This window comes from Pieris brassicae, chromosome 10 (genome assembly GCF_905147105.1).
Source record: "Pieris brassicae chromosome 10, ilPieBrab1.1, whole genome shotgun sequence".
NCBI classification, from domain to species: Eukaryota; Metazoa; Arthropoda; class Insecta; order Lepidoptera; family Pieridae; genus Pieris; species Pieris brassicae.
The window spans coordinates 18,287,293-18,308,578 of NC_059674.1; the positions used below are offsets into that span (position 1 = coordinate 18,287,293).

The window sequence follows — 21,286 nt, forward strand, 5'->3', positions numbered from 1 at the left end:
CACAGACTACGAAGTACGAAGTGAATATATAAATATAATATCGCCAGAACCAGCAAAACTTGATTTCTCCAATTTTTTTTGCAAAAGTTAGCGCTTAAAATTTCCTGTCTTACCTACCTAGTGCCCAAGCAGCTTTTAAAACTATGGTATTTGTGGGGGCTAACGTTTATTAAGCGTTGTAGAATGGAAACATATCTTTTTGAGATCCTGTATAATCCTGAGGCATCGTACTGTTATACGAATGAATATCGTTTCTTAGACCTTAATCAATGTCCGTATTTGAATATCTGAAAAGAACTACTTTAACAGTTTTTTTTTTAAATATTGACTAGCATATTTACCACATTATTATTTTCTACACAATTCAAATAGAAAAAATAATTTACATATCTCATTTTGCTATTTATGCATAGTTTCTATGAGTTACGCTATTATTTATAACGAAGACTTAAACAATTATTCACGACAAATAGGTAGAAAAAAAAACAAAAGCAGTAATAAGTATTTATTTTAACTGTTTTCTAAATTTTTGTTTCAAAATTGCATCCTTCGAGTTCTTGAGCAAACTTGCCATAAAAAATATACTTACTGCTTCTATTGTTTAGATAGAAGAATGTTTTAATAATTACACAAACACAATTTACAAACACTGTTCTTCTTATGCATGACAATTATTCCCGTGTGTACCTGCACCTAAAGACGTAAGCACTATATCAATTAAATTCAGCATTGACAGATTACGTTTTTTGAAATGTCAGTATCATTATTATCTAATACTATTACAATATATAACATACAAAAAAACGAGTCAGCCTTATGTTTTTATAAAAGTAATTTATCTTTTAAATAAAACCAACGTCCAAATAGCGATAAGCAAACAATATTATTATATACAAATACGAAAAACTAATGTATCAAAAACGAAAAACCGTACAAATAAAATAATTATAAAGGAAACTTTACAATGTGCCGTAATAGATTACTAATATGGCTACAACACAAATAAGTCATATTATTTCAAAATTATTTCCGCAAACTAAATTCAGATAAATACAACTGCAAATTGCATGTCATTAACATCTATATCTACGCCTAATAAAATACTTTCACTCCATTATTGTAGATGGTACTAAATAAAAAATAATCATTTTAAGATAACTAAAATTTACAAAACTTAACTATCTAAGTTGTCACATCTATTATTTTCTATAAGAAAAAAAAAACCTCTCACTTTAACAAATTCGCACCAAGCATTGCAAATAGCTAATAATTTGCAGGGCTTACACACATACGTCAAAACTCAAAACATATCTCAACTTCGTAAACTAAATGTTTCTTCTACTTCACTCTTTGGGCAACAGAAGTGAAAGTTCGATTGGGGTGATTGGGGTTATTCGGGACAGTGACGCCGTTCGAGTCCGAGGCGACCTTGGCGAGCGACACCTGGCGGCGGGATAGGGTCGCGGACGGAGCTCTTCCGCACTGCGGAACGAGCCGCGCGTCACTCGACGCCTGTAAAGTGACGTCACTGATACCTCTTGTAGAAGACATCTGCAAATATTTGAATAATAAACATTTGATAAAGGTTTAATGCAGCAGTTTTGTCGTTAAACCGGTTAGATGATAATAATTACATATGCCACTGCAGTGATAGCGGCCAATAAAAGCAAAACTAGAAATTATTACTATTTTTTTCTATTACTTCACAGTGAATGTACACGGAAATACACTTCTCTCCGCATTAGGAGTTTCGGGACACATTTTATGTAATCAGTTTTGGCAATACTTTATTATTATTCAATAACCAGTTAAAGTCCGAGAACCGGGACAAAAATTAAAAAAAAAACAATATCTATTATAAATACCAGCCATGTGTATTTGGATACAAAATAATTACTGATAGATCATTGTTTATGGTAAGTATTAAATCAACTAGTAATATGTTTATATTTTTCATAAACAAATGGAAGCCATTGAAATCTGAACACACTACATATCCTGAGCTTGGTACTTAGTGGCTTGGTTGATGTGTCCTTCAATAAACAAATAAATCCATCTTATTTGATAAAAAAGGAATTTATCTTTTTTAATAAACTAAGTGCAAGCAAATAAGACAAATACATACTTCTCCAATTCGCTGAGCTGTTGCTTAGGCGTAGACGAAGCCACGGGTTTGGCTCGGCCCAGTTTTGCCCGCGTGGTCTCCAACATGTGCTGGGTAACTAGGGGCTGTGGACGTTCTTTTGGCGTAGGTTTTGGTCGAACTGGGTTATCCTTTTAAAAAAAAATTTGGACTGTAATATACCTTTTTAATCTTCTATAATAGCAATGTTAGTCCAAAAGATGCAACGAAACCGATAACAATAAGGAATCTGACCTAATTCAAGGTCACGCCACTGTCTTTTGGTATTGTGGTTAAGGGCATGACTAACAACCTTTCCCGAAACCCGAATTGCACAAAAACATTTATTATTTATATTATAAATATACCTTGGTCTTCCTCAGTTTAACATTCGCGATATCTTGTGGTGTGATAGTAAGCCTCGGTCCGACACTTGGTGGGGCTGAACCGCATCTCTGGATGTTGGTCCTGACTGGGAGCTTTGAGGGCTGTGGTGGTGGAGGCGGCGGCGGAGGAGGAGGAGGAGGTGGCGGAGGGGGAGGGCAAGATGGCGGTTTCGGTTGCGAGTCCAGGCGGCTGTAATTATATTTGCTTGATTAAGTATTAAGTTACTATAACCGAGTTAATATTGATTTAAAAACAGAACAATCTATCTCTATAAAGAAGTTCATCAAAATTAATTAATTAACTTTACCAATACTATAGTTAGAAAAGGAGTTTGTCAAAGACAATACTTATGACTTTTTGTTAATATTCTGATAAAGACAAACAAAAAACAAAACAAGGGTATTTATTACCTGAGCTTACCCTGAAGGTCTTTAATTTCGCTCTCATGTCGGCCCACCTTGTGTCGCAAATCTTCTGTCTCGCTCGTCTGCCGCACTTGACTCTTGTCTAAATCTTCTACATACTTCCTTACGTCTCTCATTTCCTGGTTCATTTCTTCTACGAATTTCTTAAGTCCCTTCAATTCGTGCTTCATATCTTCCACATTTTTCTTCAGATCCAACAGGTCCTCTGATAATCTTTCATCTTTCTTCTCCTTTCCTTTGATAGGTTCCTTTAACATGTCCGCATAGAGACCAGTAATGGACTGATACCCCTGTAAAACAAACAAAAAACTAAACGTCCACCCTAATTTTAATGTATAGGAGAATTTATCCTACATAAAAATTTTCCAGCTTTCTAAGTTTATAAGGGACATCCCGTCCGGCTTTATAAAGAACGACTCCAGGTTCCATTCCCGTTTCATGGTAATTCGTAAGTGTAATAAGTTGATCCGATACAAAAAATAGTAATGAGGTAACAAGCTCGTTATCAAAGATCAAACGTATACAATCGTTTACAAATTTATTTGATTAATAAACATACGCACCCATTTCGTAATAAGCTACTCGAATATATGCCTCCTGAAGTACTTCTTCGAAATAAATAAACAATATACAACGGATTTTTAACAGATAAGACAGGCAACATAACATGAAAATTACCTTTCTCCCGATCCAAGTGCACAAATCCATCACTCGCCAAGATTTCGTCCTTACGCTCCTGCGCAGATTTTTATCCTTTCTAGGACTCCCAGACACTAGCACAACATAAAACACTTAAATCCCATACCTGTCTTACGAGCGTCCTTATTTTCTGAACACATAACGAAATCCAACCGAAAACACTTTGCATATCATTACAAATAAACGTTAACAAGTTTTAGCCGTTACTGTGAGGCCTGAATGATGTCACGTCTTGAGTGTGTAATAAATTATCTCGGGCGTAAAATTAGGTAGATCTAGTCTATCAATCAAATATGATGTTTGCATGAGTTTATCTCGTATGCGGTTTTAATACATGTGAGAGAAACAAAAACGCACAGATTAATAGGTTTAAATAGAAAAGATCACCTACTACTAATATTAAAATTTATTAAATACGAATATTTAATGTTTATCTAAAGCAATGGTATTATAAAAAAGTGTTTTTTTACCGCAACATGTTTTTTTATAATCGTAAAACAATGTAACATACCTGAAGTATTTGTGTGAAAATTTTTGCCAGCTCTTTGCAGGGCATCTCTAAGCAAGGTCGACTCTGACCGTCGTCTTTTTTTACGTGTCTTATAGGAGTAGTTACTGTTCACAGATACGAAGGACACCTCCGATTCGGAGGATAAAATATGACTTGTGGAGTTTGATGTACCAATGTTTACCTCTCTTTCTGATAGAACAGAATCATCACATTTAGTCTTCTTGCATGGGCGTTGATATTCTTCTTGTGAAACTCGACGGAGTCTTTTCCCTACACTCTCGGAGGAACTAGAATCCTCCATGTCAAAATATTTACTAAACGACAAATTAATACCCGTCATATCTTCATCCTGTCTTATATCGGTCTGTGTTGAGGTATTTGTCCTGCTGCTAGGACTTACGTCAGACATTATAACTGGCTGAAATGGTGGTGTTTTATTGTTATCACTCAGTTTTAAATCACTGTATCGACTTTGATCCCAAGATGTATCGATATCAGTTTCTCTATTACATCTTCGTATGAGTTCTATTGAGTCGCCTTCATTTTCATCACTTTGATGCTGATCTTCTACATCAAATACGTCACTATCGACGCTGTGAACTGTATTTTCTTTTTTATCAGTACATGCCATTTTAAATTATTACCTACCAGTATAACAAAAAGCAACGTCTTTTATGTAAGATACAATAACATTGTTTTAAAAATTACTAGCGGCAAAAAGAGTAGTATTTAGGCCGTTATACAGGATACTGTTGTGTTTGAACTAAATTAATTACTACTTTTTTATAATACCCTCATATTGAGTTTCCAAAAATGTTACGACACAGATTAGATTAGAAGGTGGCGAAAACGTTCATTTTGATTGGATGGACTTATTAGACGAATTATTTTGACATTGACATTAATCAATCAGCTGTGCTTGTTTACACTTTACTGTTCGTTTTATAGTGTTTAAATCCGTGGTTAGGCAGATATCTGCAATAAAAAAATAAAGACCTAACGACTAAAAGCCACGAGTTGCAATTGATTTAATAATAGTAATGAATGCTGGCATCATAATTTAAAAGAAACCAACGTAGTGAAAATATGTTTCACATAAACAAAAAGAAAATACTAGTTGTTTCTGCTGCGATAGCCGTAATATTATTCTTTCTACATCCAAGCAATTCATCGAAGGAGGAGTATGATTATATAATGAAGGAAAATATTATGAATAGTTTGCATGAAAAACTAACTGTTAACTTTACGAGTGCTGCTATTGTAGACTGTGATTATTACGACATTCTTCATGATGATACAGCACTGCCAGTGACCCTTGTCGATGGTGATTTAGAGGAGGGTCATAAAATCAGAGAAGGTGGAGAATTCATTCCAGAATGCAAACCAAAGTTTAGTGTAGCCATTATTGTTCCTTACAGGTAATTGACCTATTGAAGGAATAGATTTGCTTTTTCAAGAATGAGCAATTTTGTTTTTTTATTACAGGGATAGAGCAGAGCAGTTAAGAGGGTTCTTAGTTTACATGCATACTTATTTACATAAACAACAATTACATTATCGCATTTATGTTATTGAGCAAGTTGATACACATCCATTTAATAGAGCAAAGCTCTTAAACATTGGTGCTGTTGCTGCAATTAAAGCAGGATATCCTTGTCTAATTCTTCATGATGTAGATCTCCTGCCAATAAAGATAGCTAATATATATGCATGTGTGAAAACACCACGGCACATGTCTTCAAATATTGATAGGCCAAGGTATGAAGATAATTAAAAATATACAGTACTTCATATACTGAATATTTCATTGTATAAAGTATGTACCTTTTTTTATAGGTTTTCACTGGCTTCTCCAAATGTCTTTGGTGGTGCCATAGCAATACAATCTAAGCAATATGAAAAAATAAATGGCATGAGCAATGCCTACTATGGCCTAAGTGGTGATAATTCTGATCTGTTTTCAAGGGTTAAGGCCAATCATTTAAAATTGTGTAGATTTGAGTCATCAATAAGCCAATATCATATGACTGCACATGACTCTCATATTCAAATGTAAGTTATTATAATGTAAATGACTCTTAAACATCTTTACAATTGCAAGCCTCATAAATAATATTAATTAAACTTATTGTACAGTGAAATAAGGAAAAGCAGTCCAGAGTTTTCAGAGGAGAGGATGGTAAAAGACGGTCTGAATTCATTGAAGTTTACAGAAGTAGCAACTGTACTCCATCCATTATTTACGCATATCATGGTGGACTTGTAATTAGAATAACTGCTTTAGGTTCCTGTTTTCCAGTCAGTAGTGATATTATGTTAAAATGAATGAACAGCCTTATCGTGGCTTAATAGTAGTAAGTATAAACTAGTCAATTTTGTAATGAATTATAAATTATCATATCAATTAACACAGAGTTCCTAGAATACTCCAGCATTAATCGAAAGGATTATGCATGTTTTAGTAGTAGTTTAATGTTATATTATGAATTTGTTTTAGAAAATAAAGACTAAAATTGTGTTCGGAATTATTTTGTTAGTTCTGTTTTGCCGTCCAAAATACAATTAATTATTTAATGACAATAAATTACATTAAATATAGGTAATGTAGGCAGTGTAATATGTCCAAATATTATTGAATTAGAAAATAACACCTTTAGCTTTAATTCATATATTTGGTATTTATTATACATGGTCCCAAGAAATAATAAATTGTAGTGACTTTTTGTATTAGAATTAATATTACATTCATTTCCACCTATGTTAATGATTTATTTATACACTACAAAAATGTAATTAGTATTTATTTAGAAATATTGTATAAGCATAAAATGAATTGTTGCTAATAAAAAAATTAATTTATGTTAGGTTTTTCATCATTATGTACCAGATACATATATTCTCAATGGATAATGTGTAACATAATAATTTAATATCATAAACATTACTTTGTTACAAAGGCAAACATTTAAAATAAAAATATAACTAATTCCAATTTCATAGTATCACACAAAAAAAAAATGTTAACTCAGCACCATAAAATTGTATCACAAAACCAATTAAAATGAAAGCAATACATTATATACATTCATAACTGTAAAGCTTGAAAATCATTGTCTTGTTAATTTATTTAAAAAAATAAAAATGCTTTAAATACAATATTGTACACACAGTACTGTTTTTTAATACCCGTCCATTGCATTGCAATGTAGCTTTTAATACCATCATTTGATATATTATGATAATTTAAATGAGTACTACAAACATTTCAAAGTTTTACATATTTCTCTTTTAATAAGCATGAATTAAGTCAAATGCAGAAACATTTGCTAATTTATAATATAAACCTAAATAATAAAATCCTTGAAAAACTTAATAATATGCAAAACTAAAATTTCAGTATGTTTTGTAACAATAAGTACCTTACATTCTAAGGTCGTAATACAAGCATACTAACTAGTCCCAGTACAAAGGAAAAAACTAATTTTAGGTTTGATCCAATATGAAGCCATTCGGGCAATTGTGATTTAACAACGGGATCTGGCTGAGTAGGTAACAGTAATGCTGCTATGCAACATATACTTACTGCTACAGCTACTATGTTCATTGGTTGTTGTTCCCTGTAATTTGTAAAACAGTTTTTTGCAGTTTTAGAAATAGAAGACTAAAAACTTTGAAATCATAACATACCTTTGGTGAGAGGGATGACTGCAACTAACTTTCGAATGTTCTTCAGTAGGCCTTATGGGTGCTGGACGAGATGTCAAAGGATGAAAGCTATCTCCAAGGCTCTCTTGATTAATACTCATTGGTTCACCCTCAATCAATGTTGTAGGAATATCTCTTTTACCTAGAGCCTGTAAAATGTAAATAATTTATAGATTTTAGAAAAATATTTAAAAATCACATTTGGGATTCATTATAGTATGAATATATTATAATATAAACCTATCATAAAAAAGGAAAGACTCAATGGATGTATAATACACAATACCAACCTGCTGGGTATTTTTGTCATACATTGTTATTCTAAACTTTTCAATTGTATTACAGTGCGATACGGAAGGTTGTGTATATCTTACAACAATATCGATGCAACTTTGGGGCGCTATCACACCTTCAGGGTCGAGAACAGTAAATTTGTTGGGTGATGTACATAGGACTAAAAAAATTAAACATTTAATCAGAAATGAGCCTTAACACTATAACTTTTGAATTAATGGTCAATGTTACCTTTAAAATTAACAGAAAAGTCATATGGATTATATACAGTTAACAGCTGCTTGTGAGTATGTCGCGCATTTAAATAAAATTCTAACGATACAGGAAACACGAACACTGGAAAATTTTTCATTTTCACCAATTTATTTATTTAGCAGTTGCAATTCGCACCTTTCGACTCAAAACAAAGTAAAAACAATAACAATCACAACACGGATTCGCGATTCGCAAAGACGACAGTGGACCTCTATTTTATTTTTGCAATGTTGACGTCGTCAATGTCAAACGAGATATTGACAATTTACTTTTATTGATATTTTTCATATAAAATGCTATTCGAATTGAATAATAATTTTGGATCTCTTGGTTCCAATATCCAAAAATTTGCTGGGTGAAATTGAGAGAATTAATACTTAATCGACGGGTAAGATATATAAACGAGACATAAGGCTGACTCCCTCACGTCAAAAACGTGTTAATAATAAACTCATTCATAATCTTAATACAAACGTTTTTTCTCTTAAGAAATTCCTTATGTTGAAGATATTATTAGCTAAACAAGAAGTGATTACAGACTTTAACTTAAGGTTTTCCGTTAACAGGCCTTTGAATAGACAGTGCCGTAGAAAGATGTATGATTTTTTTATGGAGCAGGGTTCCAACTGACAGGGGACTCACCTAATGTCAAGTGATAAACATGTTGTAGCCTTATCATAAAATAAATTAAGTCAGTAAGTAAAAATTAAACAATTTAATTCAAATATACTACAAATTCGCAGAAAATAGTATCACAATATTTAAACTACGCTAAGTTATTAAAATGTGTTATCATACATTTCTTTTAATAAATCAATTATACATAAGTTGCAATCATTTAAATAAATAAACATTTTTACAAAAATTATCTAATATGGATAAAGCAAAGCCACTGCTGGGTCTTCAGTCTCAAATGTGATTAGGACTTCCTTGAACTTGTCCAAAAGCTGCATTAACTGGGACCGGGTCACATTTTCCATAAACATTATTTCTTCTAAGTGTTGTTCTCCACGGAAATAGCCTGTAAGCAATAGATTACAGATACCGTTCACTATCTCTATGGAAATAGAGGTTTATACTGGTGAACCTAAAATCACACCACTGATTAAAATTAATGAAAACAATTATAAATATATATTTTTTTTGCTTAACATTAAACTGACAATTTGTATGTATGGGTGTATTTCTGCTGAATAGATTTTATGTATATTGTTAAAAAAACAACATATTAAAAGTAATCAGTATAAAACATGACTTTAATAAGAGCAACAGAGTAAAAAAAAATTGTAAAAATCATTAATTAATACCTAGAAATGCGTTTAAGCAGGTTATTTTAATTATCAATGTTTAGTTTGAATTTTTAAAGGCCGCATAAAATTAACAATTTACGTTCAGGAACAGTCTCTTATATAATTTTTTCAAAGAACTTCTAAGTATTCCTTACTAATTAAAATTTTACATGTCTAATGTAATAATGAATTATAAATACTATGTTATTATTATTTCATAGATACAACAAAATTCTAAAACATATTTCAGACAAAATTCGGACTTCCCAGGTTTTCAAATAACCCCTTTTTAAAAGTATAATAATTGTAAGTAAGGCTTTAAAATACAGATAAGGCAATCGATTATATATTTTAATACCTTTTTTATGCAACTGTGCGAGTAGAAGTAAGTCGTCAGGATTGTCAGCGGCTGGTATGTTTGCTAGAACTGCTCTCTCTTCGGGGGTAAATGTGTCCAGCAGTGATTCAGTGGTGGGTGGTTCCGGTGGGAACCGGCAATAGTCCACGGCATCACATCCAAGAGGCGCAGTCCAGACCGTTGGCGATTGGAAACTGAAGAAATATTTTTAAGCTTAGATTTCAGTACCATGGTAATGATATTCTTTTTATATATATTTGTTGCCATAGAAAAAGCTATATATATTGGTATATATAGTCGATTTATAAGATCGATTAATTTCCTTATTAATAACAATCTTCATTCATAATAAATTGATCAAACCCCACGCTATGTATGTATTCCGTGGTACACGGTACATCGAACCTAAGACCTCAGGGATGAGTCTCACGCCGAAGCCTCTTGGCCAACACTGCGCTTAACTTATTAGTAAATATACAAACTTTAAAACTTAATTATTATAAAACCCCAGTTCTTTGCCACATACAGAGTATCTGCTTGGTGATCATTAATTTTTCTTTGGTGGTGCGACGTCCGTGCCTGACCCCCTTTTGTGCCCTGGGTTTCCTGAAAAGTGAAAACTTACCTCATTTCACTCTGCAACTTCAGATTGAGAGACACGCCATTCTTGAAATACCGTTCATCACTCTCGAACCTATCCTCGTCACTGCTGTGCGTGTCCTTCAGGGAGACGTCCGAGAGCCGCGACGTCAGCTTCTTCTCATTGTTAGAGATGCCGCTGTCGACGGAGTTCGCCTTCTTCTGCCCCTTATCCAAATCTCCGTCGACGACGTCGGCCCCTTCGTCGAACGAATGATTCGCCGAATCGACCTCGAACTTGTATTTCGTATCGGATTCGATGACGATGGGTTGCGTGTGAGAGAAGTCCGTCTGGTTGAGGTTGTTCTGAGTGGGATAGTGTCTGTTCGACTCGCAGTTGATGACCTCTCGGGGCTCGACCGGCTCGGGGACGTTCAGCTGCAGCTGATTCAGCGAGGAGAACGATATGTTGCTGGAGAGGTACGAATCGTGCTTCTCGCAGAAATATTCTTTGCCTTCTGAAAATTCAAGTAGAATAACTTTGCTACTACCGTGAGTTGTCTTTTATGTCAATACAGAATTGTCTTTTACTTTTGTCTTTGCCCTTCTCTGTACTCTGTGAAAATTAACTAGCCGATGTGTTGTTTTTTTTTCAAACTAAATATAGTCTAACTTATTTTCCACATACAAAACAAAAAACAACTTGTTTTTATTCAATCTTAACCTTTATAGTAAACATCTATCAAACTCCTAAGTAATAAACTGATAATTTTTTTTGAACGCTTAAGGGGATAAACTGGCTTATGGGCCAATAAGGACAGTCATCGCAGCCCATGGATACTCAATTTAGTCGGCCTTTGGGAGAGTTAAAAATAAATAAATAATAATAGTTTAATTTTGGTTTAGAGATATTTGAGTCCAATGGGTAATTAACAATAAATATTATGTATAAAATATACACTATTTATATAATTTTAACAAATCTATAGACACGTAATTTTTATGGTTTTCTAATAGTCAGCTAGAATCTTATAAAAATGTAAGAAATTCTCATTTATAGTACAGTTAAAATAGCTGGAACACTGACCGGCCTGTGGCGAGTCGGAATGCCGTTGCCGTGGCCAGTGTGGCGAGTTGAACTGCACGTACGTGTGCAGCTGCATCAGCAGACGCCTCTGCAGCAGCCACGCCACGAGACGGGCCAAGCGGCCCCCGCCCCTCGCGCCCCATGCCCCACTGCGGCATACGTACCACAGAGGGGCCGGCAGGGAGAACTCGCTCAGCATCTTTAGCAGAAAATATTCATGTTCAAACAGATAGGTTGCGAACAGACCGCGAACGATCTTTACGCAATAGCATAACCAAAGCCGCACTAAAACCTTTTTAGGTCTGGGCCTCAGATCTATTCATGATCATTTGTTATTCTACCAGGCAAGTAGGTGATCAGCCTCCTCTCTGCGAATGTAAAATCCTCACATAGAAAGAAATTCCATTAGTGCACAGCCTCAACCTCAACCTATGACCTCAGGAATGAGAGTCACATTCGTCTATTATAATTTTTAAAATCTAATTAATTATTTGTGAAGATGTATAGTTATTTAATTCCTCAATTAATTACTTTTCAGAAAAAAATAATATATATATATATAGCAATATTCAATATTAGACCGTATGGCAATACGCACCTGCAACAGACAAAGCCCTGGAAATTCCTTAGCGAACTCGTCAACGAGCGGTGAGTGTACGTGTACGTTGGCCGCCGGCGACACAACGTATACGTTCCCTTCGCACAATGGGAATATCACGGTCGCCTTGGCCCAGTACACTAAGTGGCCTGTCAACTGGAACGCCTGTACAGGACATTAGTATGTGTACATAGTATGTAGTGAGCGGTGTTGGCCTTGGAGCTTAAACTCACTCGTACGATCAGACAAAAAGCTGTTCCTTGGACAATGTTACTTCCGGTAATTTTTTTTAATTTGATTCAATAGCGTATCCGTTTATATCAAAGCAATTTTTTCAAGTTGTCCAACAAACTCCAAATTATTGTTTCGCTGGTAATCAAGCACCGGACCAACGTTTCATGAATAGCCTCTAAGCCACTTAGGTGGTACGCCAGCACTAAATTGGAATTATCATACAAGTTCTTTTCAGTTTTTACTATGTACTTGTGTAGCTAAGATAACTTATAAATTAATTAAAGAGAAAATGTTTAGTTATATATAACAATAATATTAAAGATATATAGTGTAAAAGCAGGTCGGTTAATTTACCTGTGTCAATGTCAAATCTGCCTCTATAGCTAAAGTCTGCAGGCTTTTCAGAGGACTATAGCACTTAATAAGGCGAAGAAGCGCCGGGCTTCCGTCCAAAGGTATCGATGCCAACAAAGCATTTGGATCAACCTGAAATTTAGTTGTTATAACAATTGAATTTGCATGAAAAAAGGAAATTAAAGATTAATAATAAATTTTTAAGAGCTGGTATCCATGGATTTCATTCAATGATTTCAATCGGCTGAGGCCTGTTTTATATGTCAAACTTTATCTATTATGCCATAATTAGATGCAGCCCTGCACTATGAATTGACTAATTATTATAATTAATAATTAAGTCGACAAAAATATTTAGTGCATTATTTCCAGCAATCCAGGATTCAATCAATCCATCAAGCACTGTCAAACGGCTGAGTGTAATTAGTGAATATAAAGTTTTGACAAGACAAAATTTACGTATTTTATATATTTTTAAAAAGGGTAAAAATAAAATAATTTTATATGATTAGGTATTTCACAGAAATGGTTATCAAAAAACCTCAAGTTGAGAATATAAATGATGAATACCTTACCATAAGCAATATTCCATGATAGGGCCTTAACATGCTAATACATTTGTCTATAGTCTCTGGTTCAACTATAAGGCCCCTATTATGGATCTGATGTGCTTTGTGCGGCAGACAGAATGAGAGAAGAACCCATTTGTTTATTGTTACTTGAACTATTCCTGAAAAATATAAATATTTATGTATAATTTTATTGGCAATGTTGTAGTACATAGTAATTGAAATAAATATATATTTATATTTATCTTATGGGGATTCAGGGCAGGCTTTGCATTTTTGTGTTTAAATGGTGCTGTTTAATCATATTTTCCATAAATACAAGTGTACATTGCGCACATAGTAAGAAAATCCATTGGTTAACAGCTAGTGTTTGAGCCCAAAGCCTTGAATCATAACTCCTGCCTAAACTTAATTTCTTATATTATCATATTAAATCAATTAATTTTTATAAATATTTTACACTATTATTAGTGACTTTGTTTAAAATATTTAACACTATCTCAAACAAATATTAAACATTAATTAGATCAATGGTTTATAAATGAGACAGTTCAGACAATAATGTCAAGAATCAATTTCTCTGATGTTAAAATCATAGCAAGATATGTATTTAAAAGTTTAGTAAGACAAAAATTAATGTGTCAGTACTACAGGCTTTGCAAATATTAGGTAATATACAAATTTAAAAATGTCTGTGTTCTGAAGGTGTAGTGTGTTACATCAAATAACGTCAATAGTGTGTTACGTCATAGTATGAGTTATACTTTGCACTTAGTCATCAAGTGATTGAGTGTTTAAATATGGCCCAAAGAGCTTATAAAATATAGCAACCCCTACCTGTATTACTCAGTTCTTCAAAAACATCTTTCATAGATTTAGCTAATGAGCTCTTCTGCAGAATCAGGTCAAAAGCATTTTTGGGATCAGAATCAATTCCATTATCTACATTTTGTGTTGTGGAACTGACTGAATGCCGGGAGTTTTCCTCTTCATCTTCATTATCACCATTTATTTCCTGATCTAGTGCTGATACTTGATCATGAGCTTCCAACTACAAAAATATTTTCTATTGAAGTAATCATTGCTATTCATACGCACAAACCCAAGTCTTTCCAGTGTATTGGAAAGTCAAACAAATATTAAAATTCTGACATTGAATGCAGGAATTTATAGTAACTAAAATGAGTGAGAAACTGAGAAAATTATTTTACTTAGTTGGTTGGAGGATGGTGTTGAACCAATTGATAACATAGATGAGATAGCTACTCAATAGAATATTATGTATTTACCATTATTTTCATTTCTTCTGTTAGATATGAACATCGTTTTTCTTCATGAGTTAGGGCTTTACCAAGCCTTTTGCTTAAATCATAATAACACTTTACTGTAAGAGAGGAATTTAATTGTTATTGAAATATGCCTTATTACATTATATACAAAGTTAGGAACTCAATGTATCCAATGATTATGATGGCTTAAAAACAGAATCGAAAATTAAATTATTCATAATTTCACAATCACACAGGAATCAATATAGTAAGAATTATATGTACATTGTATATTCATTGCTTCTTACTTTTCTTCAACTTTAATTACAGCATTCAAATGATGAAACATTGGCAAAATAATATTAGACATAATTTAGTGAGTGATGCAAATAATGTTGTAGATACAGGAGTTTGGGTCGTATAAACTCACCAATTGAATGGCTAGCAGATGCTTGCAAAGCAAACACAATATTTATAAGTATCATTGCAGCTGTGTCATCCTTATTAGTCCGATATGGAAGTAGAGTGGGGTGTCCGACAAATCGAACATCATTTACTTTGAGTTCAAATTTTCGATTACATAATTCTGCTTTAACAGCAAAGAGTGTTGATAACATTTCATCTGTAAAACCACTAAGTTCCCCTGAAAAAATAATTACTCATAAATTATCTATAAGTCATCATATAGTTGTTTGTTTGTGGTTACTATAATATGACAGTAATGATTTATATCTTAATTAGCATAAATAATGACGCATATTTACACAAATAGTATAATAAATAATGTTTCTACAGCATTCAATCAAAGGCTTTTTTATTTTGCTCAGTGTGTATTTAAAAGCAAATGTTTCAATACCTTTACAAATGTTTGAAGTTTGTGATTGAGGATTTTGCAGTAAATCTTCTGTCGAATTAATGGCATATGGGTTAAGACGTCCATAATTTTTTTGTTTATTTTCATCTTTGTTTTCGGTCGTGTACGGATATCTGAATAGCAATCTATCACCCTTGCTATCTGATTTGACAAAAAATATATTTAGTGGATTCACTTCCATCTCATCGAAATTTTAACAACAGAAAAACACATAACACAATGCAAGCTGCACTTATTTTAAACAAATTAGGTAGGAGAGTAGAAACAGTTCCGCTTCTTCAATGTCTTTAACATAATTTCAAATCGTAAGTACTTAATAAGAAAAAAAAAATAAAACTTCCGTTGTATCAATACTCAAACTAGCACAAGACGACTAAAAAGTGGCGAGGAAAAAGAAAATAATAATTTAAAATATACAAGACAAAGCCTAGTGCAATTAATTAATCAAAAGATTAATAGTGACTACTCAACACATCAAGATGTGTCAAAACTTTAAACTGTCATTTATCAATATCTCTTTGTAATATGTCATTTTCAAAGATATCTGTGAAAAGTCTGCAGCTGTCGGTGTGGCCACAGCTCTAAATTAATTAAAAATCGAAATGAGTGTCTCGAGTTTGCCTGCTTAAAAAAGTAAGAGTGGGGTGAGTTATTCTTATAAAAATGGTTATAATATTTTTACTATTTGCTATCATATTTTTATTTTTTAATATATGGCAAAATATGTTCAAAATTACAAAAGGACGCGATATAAAGTGCAAAATAACAACTCGTTTAATAATAATATATGTAATACAAGTATTTTACTCCAGTAACATTTCTCATATTAAATAAATATATCCTAAAGAATATATTTTTTAAATTTATGTGTATTACAATATCAGAATAGATCCAGGTTTGACAGGTTAATAATACATTCCAAATAAAACTTTCTATGTAAATATTTCCTTTTCATAAAAACAAAGATTTCGACAGTACTCTATTAAACCACATTTAAGTACTATTGCTAAATTCTAAACGATAATACCTTTACAAAATACAGAGGAACTACGCCACAACAAATATACATTCTAGAACATCTTAACAAATGCATTAAATTTAATACTATCTTTTTTCTTAAGCTACATCTTACAGTGTACCGTTAAATGAGAAAACAAATTTAATATATTATCAAATTAAATATATTAAGCATAATATGATATTTATTTTTGGGACTAGATGTAAAAACATAATATACAATGTCTTCTCATAAACATAGATAATATAATCTGTAATCTGATATTATGCACATTAAGAAATACTTTGACAGTGCATCCGTCTGAACGATATATTAAAGGTCAAGTAGAGCATAATATAAAATTTGAATTAAAACAAAAAAAAATATTTTACTTATTAATTGTGCTTAAAACAAGTTCATGACTGAACATAAATTTGAAACATACAATTGTATTTAGATTAAATAATATATTCTTTAATAAATTCACTAAGTATCTAATTACTAATATACCCATTAGCGAAATGGAATATATAATATTTTTTTATAGTTGTCATGGTTTATATACAATCCCAAAATGGACGAAACAATTAATTGTTAAACTTAAAAAATATATATATATATATATATATAATATAATTTCCACCACAAAAATATGACAAGAGACATAATATTTTTTTATTAATTATCATATTTTAATTGTGGGGATAAGTCAATAATTGTTTTAATTTGTAAAATCAAAATTTTCTTTAACAAACACTTAGTTAATTCATCTTTAAAATATACATATGTTTATAACACATTATACATCTATTGTATGTAATATACTTTGTAATACAGAGTTTTTGACCGCCATAGACTATATGTGTTATCAAATTTGAGTAAATAAACGCCTTCGCCAGGGTAGGTGTGAGATCCTGCATACACCTGAATAATAATAAAAATTAAATCTTTGGTTTTATTACACAATATTTTGTATGAGAAACATCTCAGCTGAGGCATCAGCCTTATGTGGATGTAAATTTTATTTTCTCAACTAATATATAGGTAAGGTGTGAAAAATCAACAGTTGGCAGAAACTTATAGTTTTTTTATGGAACAGGGGCAAAGGGTCTGGATGCTCAAGTGAGTGATACCGCCCATGAACACTCAATTCAAGAGGGCTTGCGAGTGCGTTGCCGGCCTTTTAAGAATTGCTACGCTTTTTTTTCTTCAAGGGCCCTAAGTCGTATTGAATCGGAAATACTTTAGTGGGCAGCTGGTTCCACATAGCGTTAAATTAAAAAAAAAATGTAATTATTAGGACATTTAATAACTACAATTATTTCTCACGAGTCCGAGCATGAATATATTAGGATCGTCGTTAATTTCAGATGAAATTAAATCAACACATTATTTTTTAAATTATTAATTGTCGTTGTTACTTACCTCAGTGTGACAATCACGCCTGTATATAGGTACAATAAGACTGACGAGAGGCCGCGGTGTGTTTGACACTCGTTTGCCGGAACCTACTTCCGGATCGGAGTTATTTTGAATTGTATACTCTGTAAGAAATTAAAATTTTAATTGCGATGTCATAATTATTTCTTTTAAAAGACAATTTTTTTTTATTTGCAAAAGCAATGAAACTTACCTTCGTCTGCATCATCGTCATCATCGCCTTCGTCTTCATCATCAGATTCCGACACGTGTACAGTAACTTCTGATGTATTTGACTTGCTCCATTCAAAGTGAAGACCAAAGCCTGTTAACACATACATAGATTGATTGATTAGAAAATATAAATAAACTGAGTAACTAATTCACCGAGGGATTTGACCTTGGTGCCTGAACTGCATATACAATCACTTAAAACTAAAAAAAACAATAAATTCAAATAGCATTTAAAATTAAAAGCAATTAGTTATTTTCGTGATTAATAAGGACACAAACAGATTTCAAAATTGGATTCTGTGTACGGATTGAAAAAGTTTATTTTTTTATTTTTTTTTATTTAGAGTATATCAGTGGTCCATATAAAAAAGCATAATTTTATAACTTATCGCAAATTTAAAATATAAAGTACTATTTTTGTGTATATAACTAACATAATAAAGATAGAAGTGTTTCCTGTGAAACAAACTTGAAATAAATTATTATAATTAGTATAGTATGGGAGAAAGGTTAATTTAATGTCATTTATTAAAATATCTTTACTAATTAATTTTTATACTTAAATTATTTATTTGCGATAAATCTAATTGAATGCGGTTCTAATTCCAGCACTATTCAATTGTACTTTAGGTACTACAAATTGAGGTTTTCCTAAGTTAATCACCCCTTTCATTTGAATCCTGGGTTGGTAAATCCAGTATCTTTTCCGAGCATGAGGAAAAAAAACATTACTAAAGAGAATATCATACCTATATCATAATGGTCAGTAGCAAACTCCCAACATATGGACCGAGCTTTGGAATGAGTTGGGACTCGTATTGTCACTGTCTCCCCATGCCCTATTGTTAGCATTCCTCCATTTGCCCGAGCTGATTCTTTGAACTCATCAACTTCACTACGAGTCCACATACGAGCCTCTTCAACTGCTGGTAAGCCATCTGGTATTAAAATAAGTATAATTTTTATATTTAATAATTTTCTTAAGAATCTTGAAATTAAACACCTACCATCAATTTCCGATTCACCCTCATCCTCCCTTGACTCATCATTATAATCACTTATTTCAGGTTTTTCTGTTGTTTGCATTGCTCTTAAAAGAAAATTAATTTAAAATATGAATGAGTTTATAATAAATGTTTAATTCTAAACCAATTTATCAGAGTTCCTGGGTATATTCTCAAATATGTTTTGGGTTTAAAGATACAAAAGGCTTGTGATTCATATTTAATTATAACAATATTTTAGAATCAATTACACTAAGATCATCAAAGGGTCCCTTAAAGTAACATTTCTATATTATTCATAGTGTGTAACATACATACTTGCTATCAACAACATTCTCTGTATCATTTGAATTACAATCCTTTGTCACTTCAATATTTTCTTTGTCCTCAAGACAAGAAATATTTGACTTTGCTAATCTCTCATCAACAGCAAGCTGTTGAATATATTGCTGGTAATGTTGATCCTGCAGCTGACGTATTAGTACAGCTTGTTGGTCAAAGTTGCCAGGAAACTGCTGTCGAGCATACTCCAAAAACTGATCATAAGACTGTACATTGAGTGCATCTTTTATTCTTTGCCTGAAAAAATTCAGTTCATTCTTCTATAAGCCATTTTGTTTCTTGTTAATAATTGTACATAAAAGTTAAAATTATTTATATCTTCAATAGTGATGAAGAATATGGGTCATTTGATTAAATTACTCAATTGGCTTCTAACAAAGAAAAAATAAAAGGATAATTACTGAAGTTGTTAGAATAAATTCTTATTAATATTAAAATATAACTTCCTTTAAAAAAATCTATATTCTAAAAATCTAAATTAAATTTGTAATTAAAATGTTTTTACTTTTATAGTATTAAAAACTTAAAACTTACACTTGTTGGTCTTCAGTTAATTTGTTGCACTGTTGTTTTTCTTTTTCCAGAATAATTCTGTTTTCCAAATCTTTGTGGCTTTTTTCTTCTCTTTCTTTATTTATCCTAGAAACAAGATACATTTGGATTATGTACATTACATCAGTCTTGGTTTTATTTATGTTAGAATGCCAAAAGTATACTTACTCCTCCTGTTTTTTTGCTTCCATATCTTTTTGAATTGCTTCCAAGTAAGGTCTAAATAATGGGCACAATCTGCAAAATATCATGTTTGTGAAAATTTTGTTAGTACAACAATAGTATTTTTTTTTTTATTTATGTTAAATAATTAACTTTTTTGAAACTTCATATAATAATTCTAAATAAGCAAAGTTTTTACCTATCCAGAGTGTGTACAAAGCCTGTCATAGCTTGAATTTGAGACATTTGGCCTAGGTTTTGCCATGCCGCTCTTCTATCTCTTCCAATGACATCTAGGACTCCTAATGGTGAAGCAGAGGTAACATCCAATGGACCATGAGCTGTTTGCTGTGTATATGCTACTAGCTTCAGCTTGTCTTCATAACTCAAGTGCATAGCCTTTCCATCTTTATCTGGAAATAAATTATTAATATTAGTTAGTGTTGAGAAATATCGAAATTAGTGACTTGCAGAGATATACGAAGTAGGCGCAAAAGTAAAATTACTGTATCAAACAGGTTTGTGCGGTATACAGTATTCAAAATTTCGTATACAAAATATACTAAGTAACAAAGGTAGAGTATAAGAGACATACTTAAATATATATTCATTATTTAATAAAAATACAAGGAACAATAAATTGGTCTTACCTTTGTAAAAAGACAGTCCGTGTTTATATACTTCTCGCAAAGGTAGACCCCATCTTCTTTCTTCGCTCTCTATGATTCCTTGATCCGTTTCGAGAGGAATTTTTTCTGCGTTAACCCTCATCCTTTTATGACTAAATGTTTTTCTTGAGACTCAGTTAAATTCAAATTCTTATGCAAAAATATAAATAACAATTTACGAATTAGAAAATGACTGATAAAAATAGAAAAGTCAAATCGTTGCTGACAAGAACGGTATGAGTTATGACTGGCGACTGAAATAGTCTTCTGTAGCCGACGATACTCACAGTGTGAGTGACA

General features: G+C 32.2%; 5 protein-coding genes across 8 annotated transcripts; 1 reads left to right on the forward strand and 4 right to left on the reverse strand.

The window, feature by feature from the left end:
• Positions 1–72: 72 nt before the first annotated feature.
• On the reverse strand, positions 73–5,039 carry LOC123715781 (shootin-1-like). 3 transcript variants are annotated; one of them, XR_006754477.1, is made up of 7 exons: positions 4,145–5,039; positions 3,613–3,707; positions 2,920–3,224; positions 2,491–2,698; positions 2,126–2,274; positions 590–1,551; positions 73–287 (listed from the first exon to the last, which is right to left on the reverse strand). XR_006754477.1 is itself a non-coding variant. In XM_045671076.1 (6 exons), the coding sequence occupies exons 1-6, from the start codon at positions 4,773–4,775 to the stop codon at positions 1,344–1,346; spliced, it is 1,596 nt and encodes a 531-aa protein (XP_045527032.1). In that variant the 5' UTR covers positions 4,776–5,039; the 3' UTR covers positions 492–1,343. The 3 variants fall into 3 exon arrangements, 2 of the variants coding, with proteins under 2 accessions (XP_045527032.1, XP_045527033.1); XM_045671076.1 differs by lacking the exon at positions 73–287 and having other exon boundaries at positions 492–1,551; XM_045671077.1 differs by lacking the exons at positions 73–287; positions 3,613–3,707; positions 4,145–5,039 and adding an exon at positions 3,740–4,010 and having other exon boundaries at positions 492–1,551.
• A 41-nt stretch (positions 5,040–5,080) lies between these two features.
• Positions 5,081–6,900, forward strand: LOC123715784 (beta-1,4-N-acetylgalactosaminyltransferase bre-4-like). 2 transcript variants are annotated; one of them, XM_045671085.1, is made up of 4 exons: positions 5,081–5,562; positions 5,636–5,902; positions 5,981–6,196; positions 6,281–6,900. In XM_045671085.1, exons 1-4 carry the CDS (start codon positions 5,231–5,233, stop codon positions 6,408–6,410), a joined length of 945 nt encoding a protein of 314 aa, XP_045527041.1. In that variant the 5' UTR covers positions 5,081–5,230; the 3' UTR covers positions 6,411–6,900. The 2 variants fall into 2 exon arrangements, with proteins under 2 accessions (XP_045527041.1, XP_045527040.1); XM_045671084.1 differs by having other exon boundaries at positions 5,083–5,562; positions 5,630–5,902; positions 6,281–6,897.
• A 14-nt stretch (positions 6,901–6,914) lies between these two features.
• LOC123715785 (motile sperm domain-containing protein 1-like) lies at positions 6,915–8,598 on the reverse strand. Its single transcript, XM_045671086.1, has 4 exons — positions 8,375–8,598; positions 8,140–8,303; positions 7,832–7,998; positions 6,915–7,761 (listed from the first exon to the last, which is right to left on the reverse strand). Exons 1-4 carry the CDS (start codon positions 8,493–8,495, stop codon positions 7,572–7,574), a joined length of 642 nt encoding a protein of 213 aa, XP_045527042.1. The 5' UTR covers positions 8,496–8,598; the 3' UTR covers positions 6,915–7,571.
• Positions 8,599–9,098: 500 nt separating this feature from the next.
• Positions 9,099–16,072, reverse strand: LOC123715409 (GATOR complex protein NPRL3). The gene is made up of 11 exons (XM_045670401.1): positions 15,591–16,072; positions 15,165–15,377; positions 14,756–14,850; positions 14,304–14,517; positions 13,473–13,627; positions 12,898–13,029; positions 12,310–12,474; positions 11,712–11,910; positions 10,671–11,142; positions 10,046–10,239; positions 9,099–9,419 (listed from the first exon to the last, which is right to left on the reverse strand). The coding sequence occupies exons 1-11, from the start codon at positions 15,787–15,789 to the stop codon at positions 9,268–9,270; spliced, it is 2,190 nt and encodes a 729-aa protein (XP_045526357.1). The 5' UTR covers positions 15,790–16,072; the 3' UTR covers positions 9,099–9,267.
• A 306-nt stretch (positions 16,073–16,378) lies between these two features.
• LOC123715010 (Golgi resident protein GCP60) lies at positions 16,379–21,276 on the reverse strand. The gene is made up of 10 exons (XM_045669779.1): positions 20,969–21,276; positions 20,518–20,731; positions 20,325–20,393; positions 20,139–20,243; positions 19,581–19,841; positions 19,266–19,348; positions 19,008–19,196; positions 18,239–18,349; positions 18,031–18,149; positions 16,379–17,529 (listed from the first exon to the last, which is right to left on the reverse strand). The coding sequence occupies exons 1-10, from the start codon at positions 21,087–21,089 to the stop codon at positions 17,413–17,415; spliced, it is 1,389 nt and encodes a 462-aa protein (XP_045525735.1). The 5' UTR covers positions 21,090–21,276; the 3' UTR covers positions 16,379–17,412.
• Between the last annotated feature and the right edge of the window lie 10 nt (positions 21,277–21,286).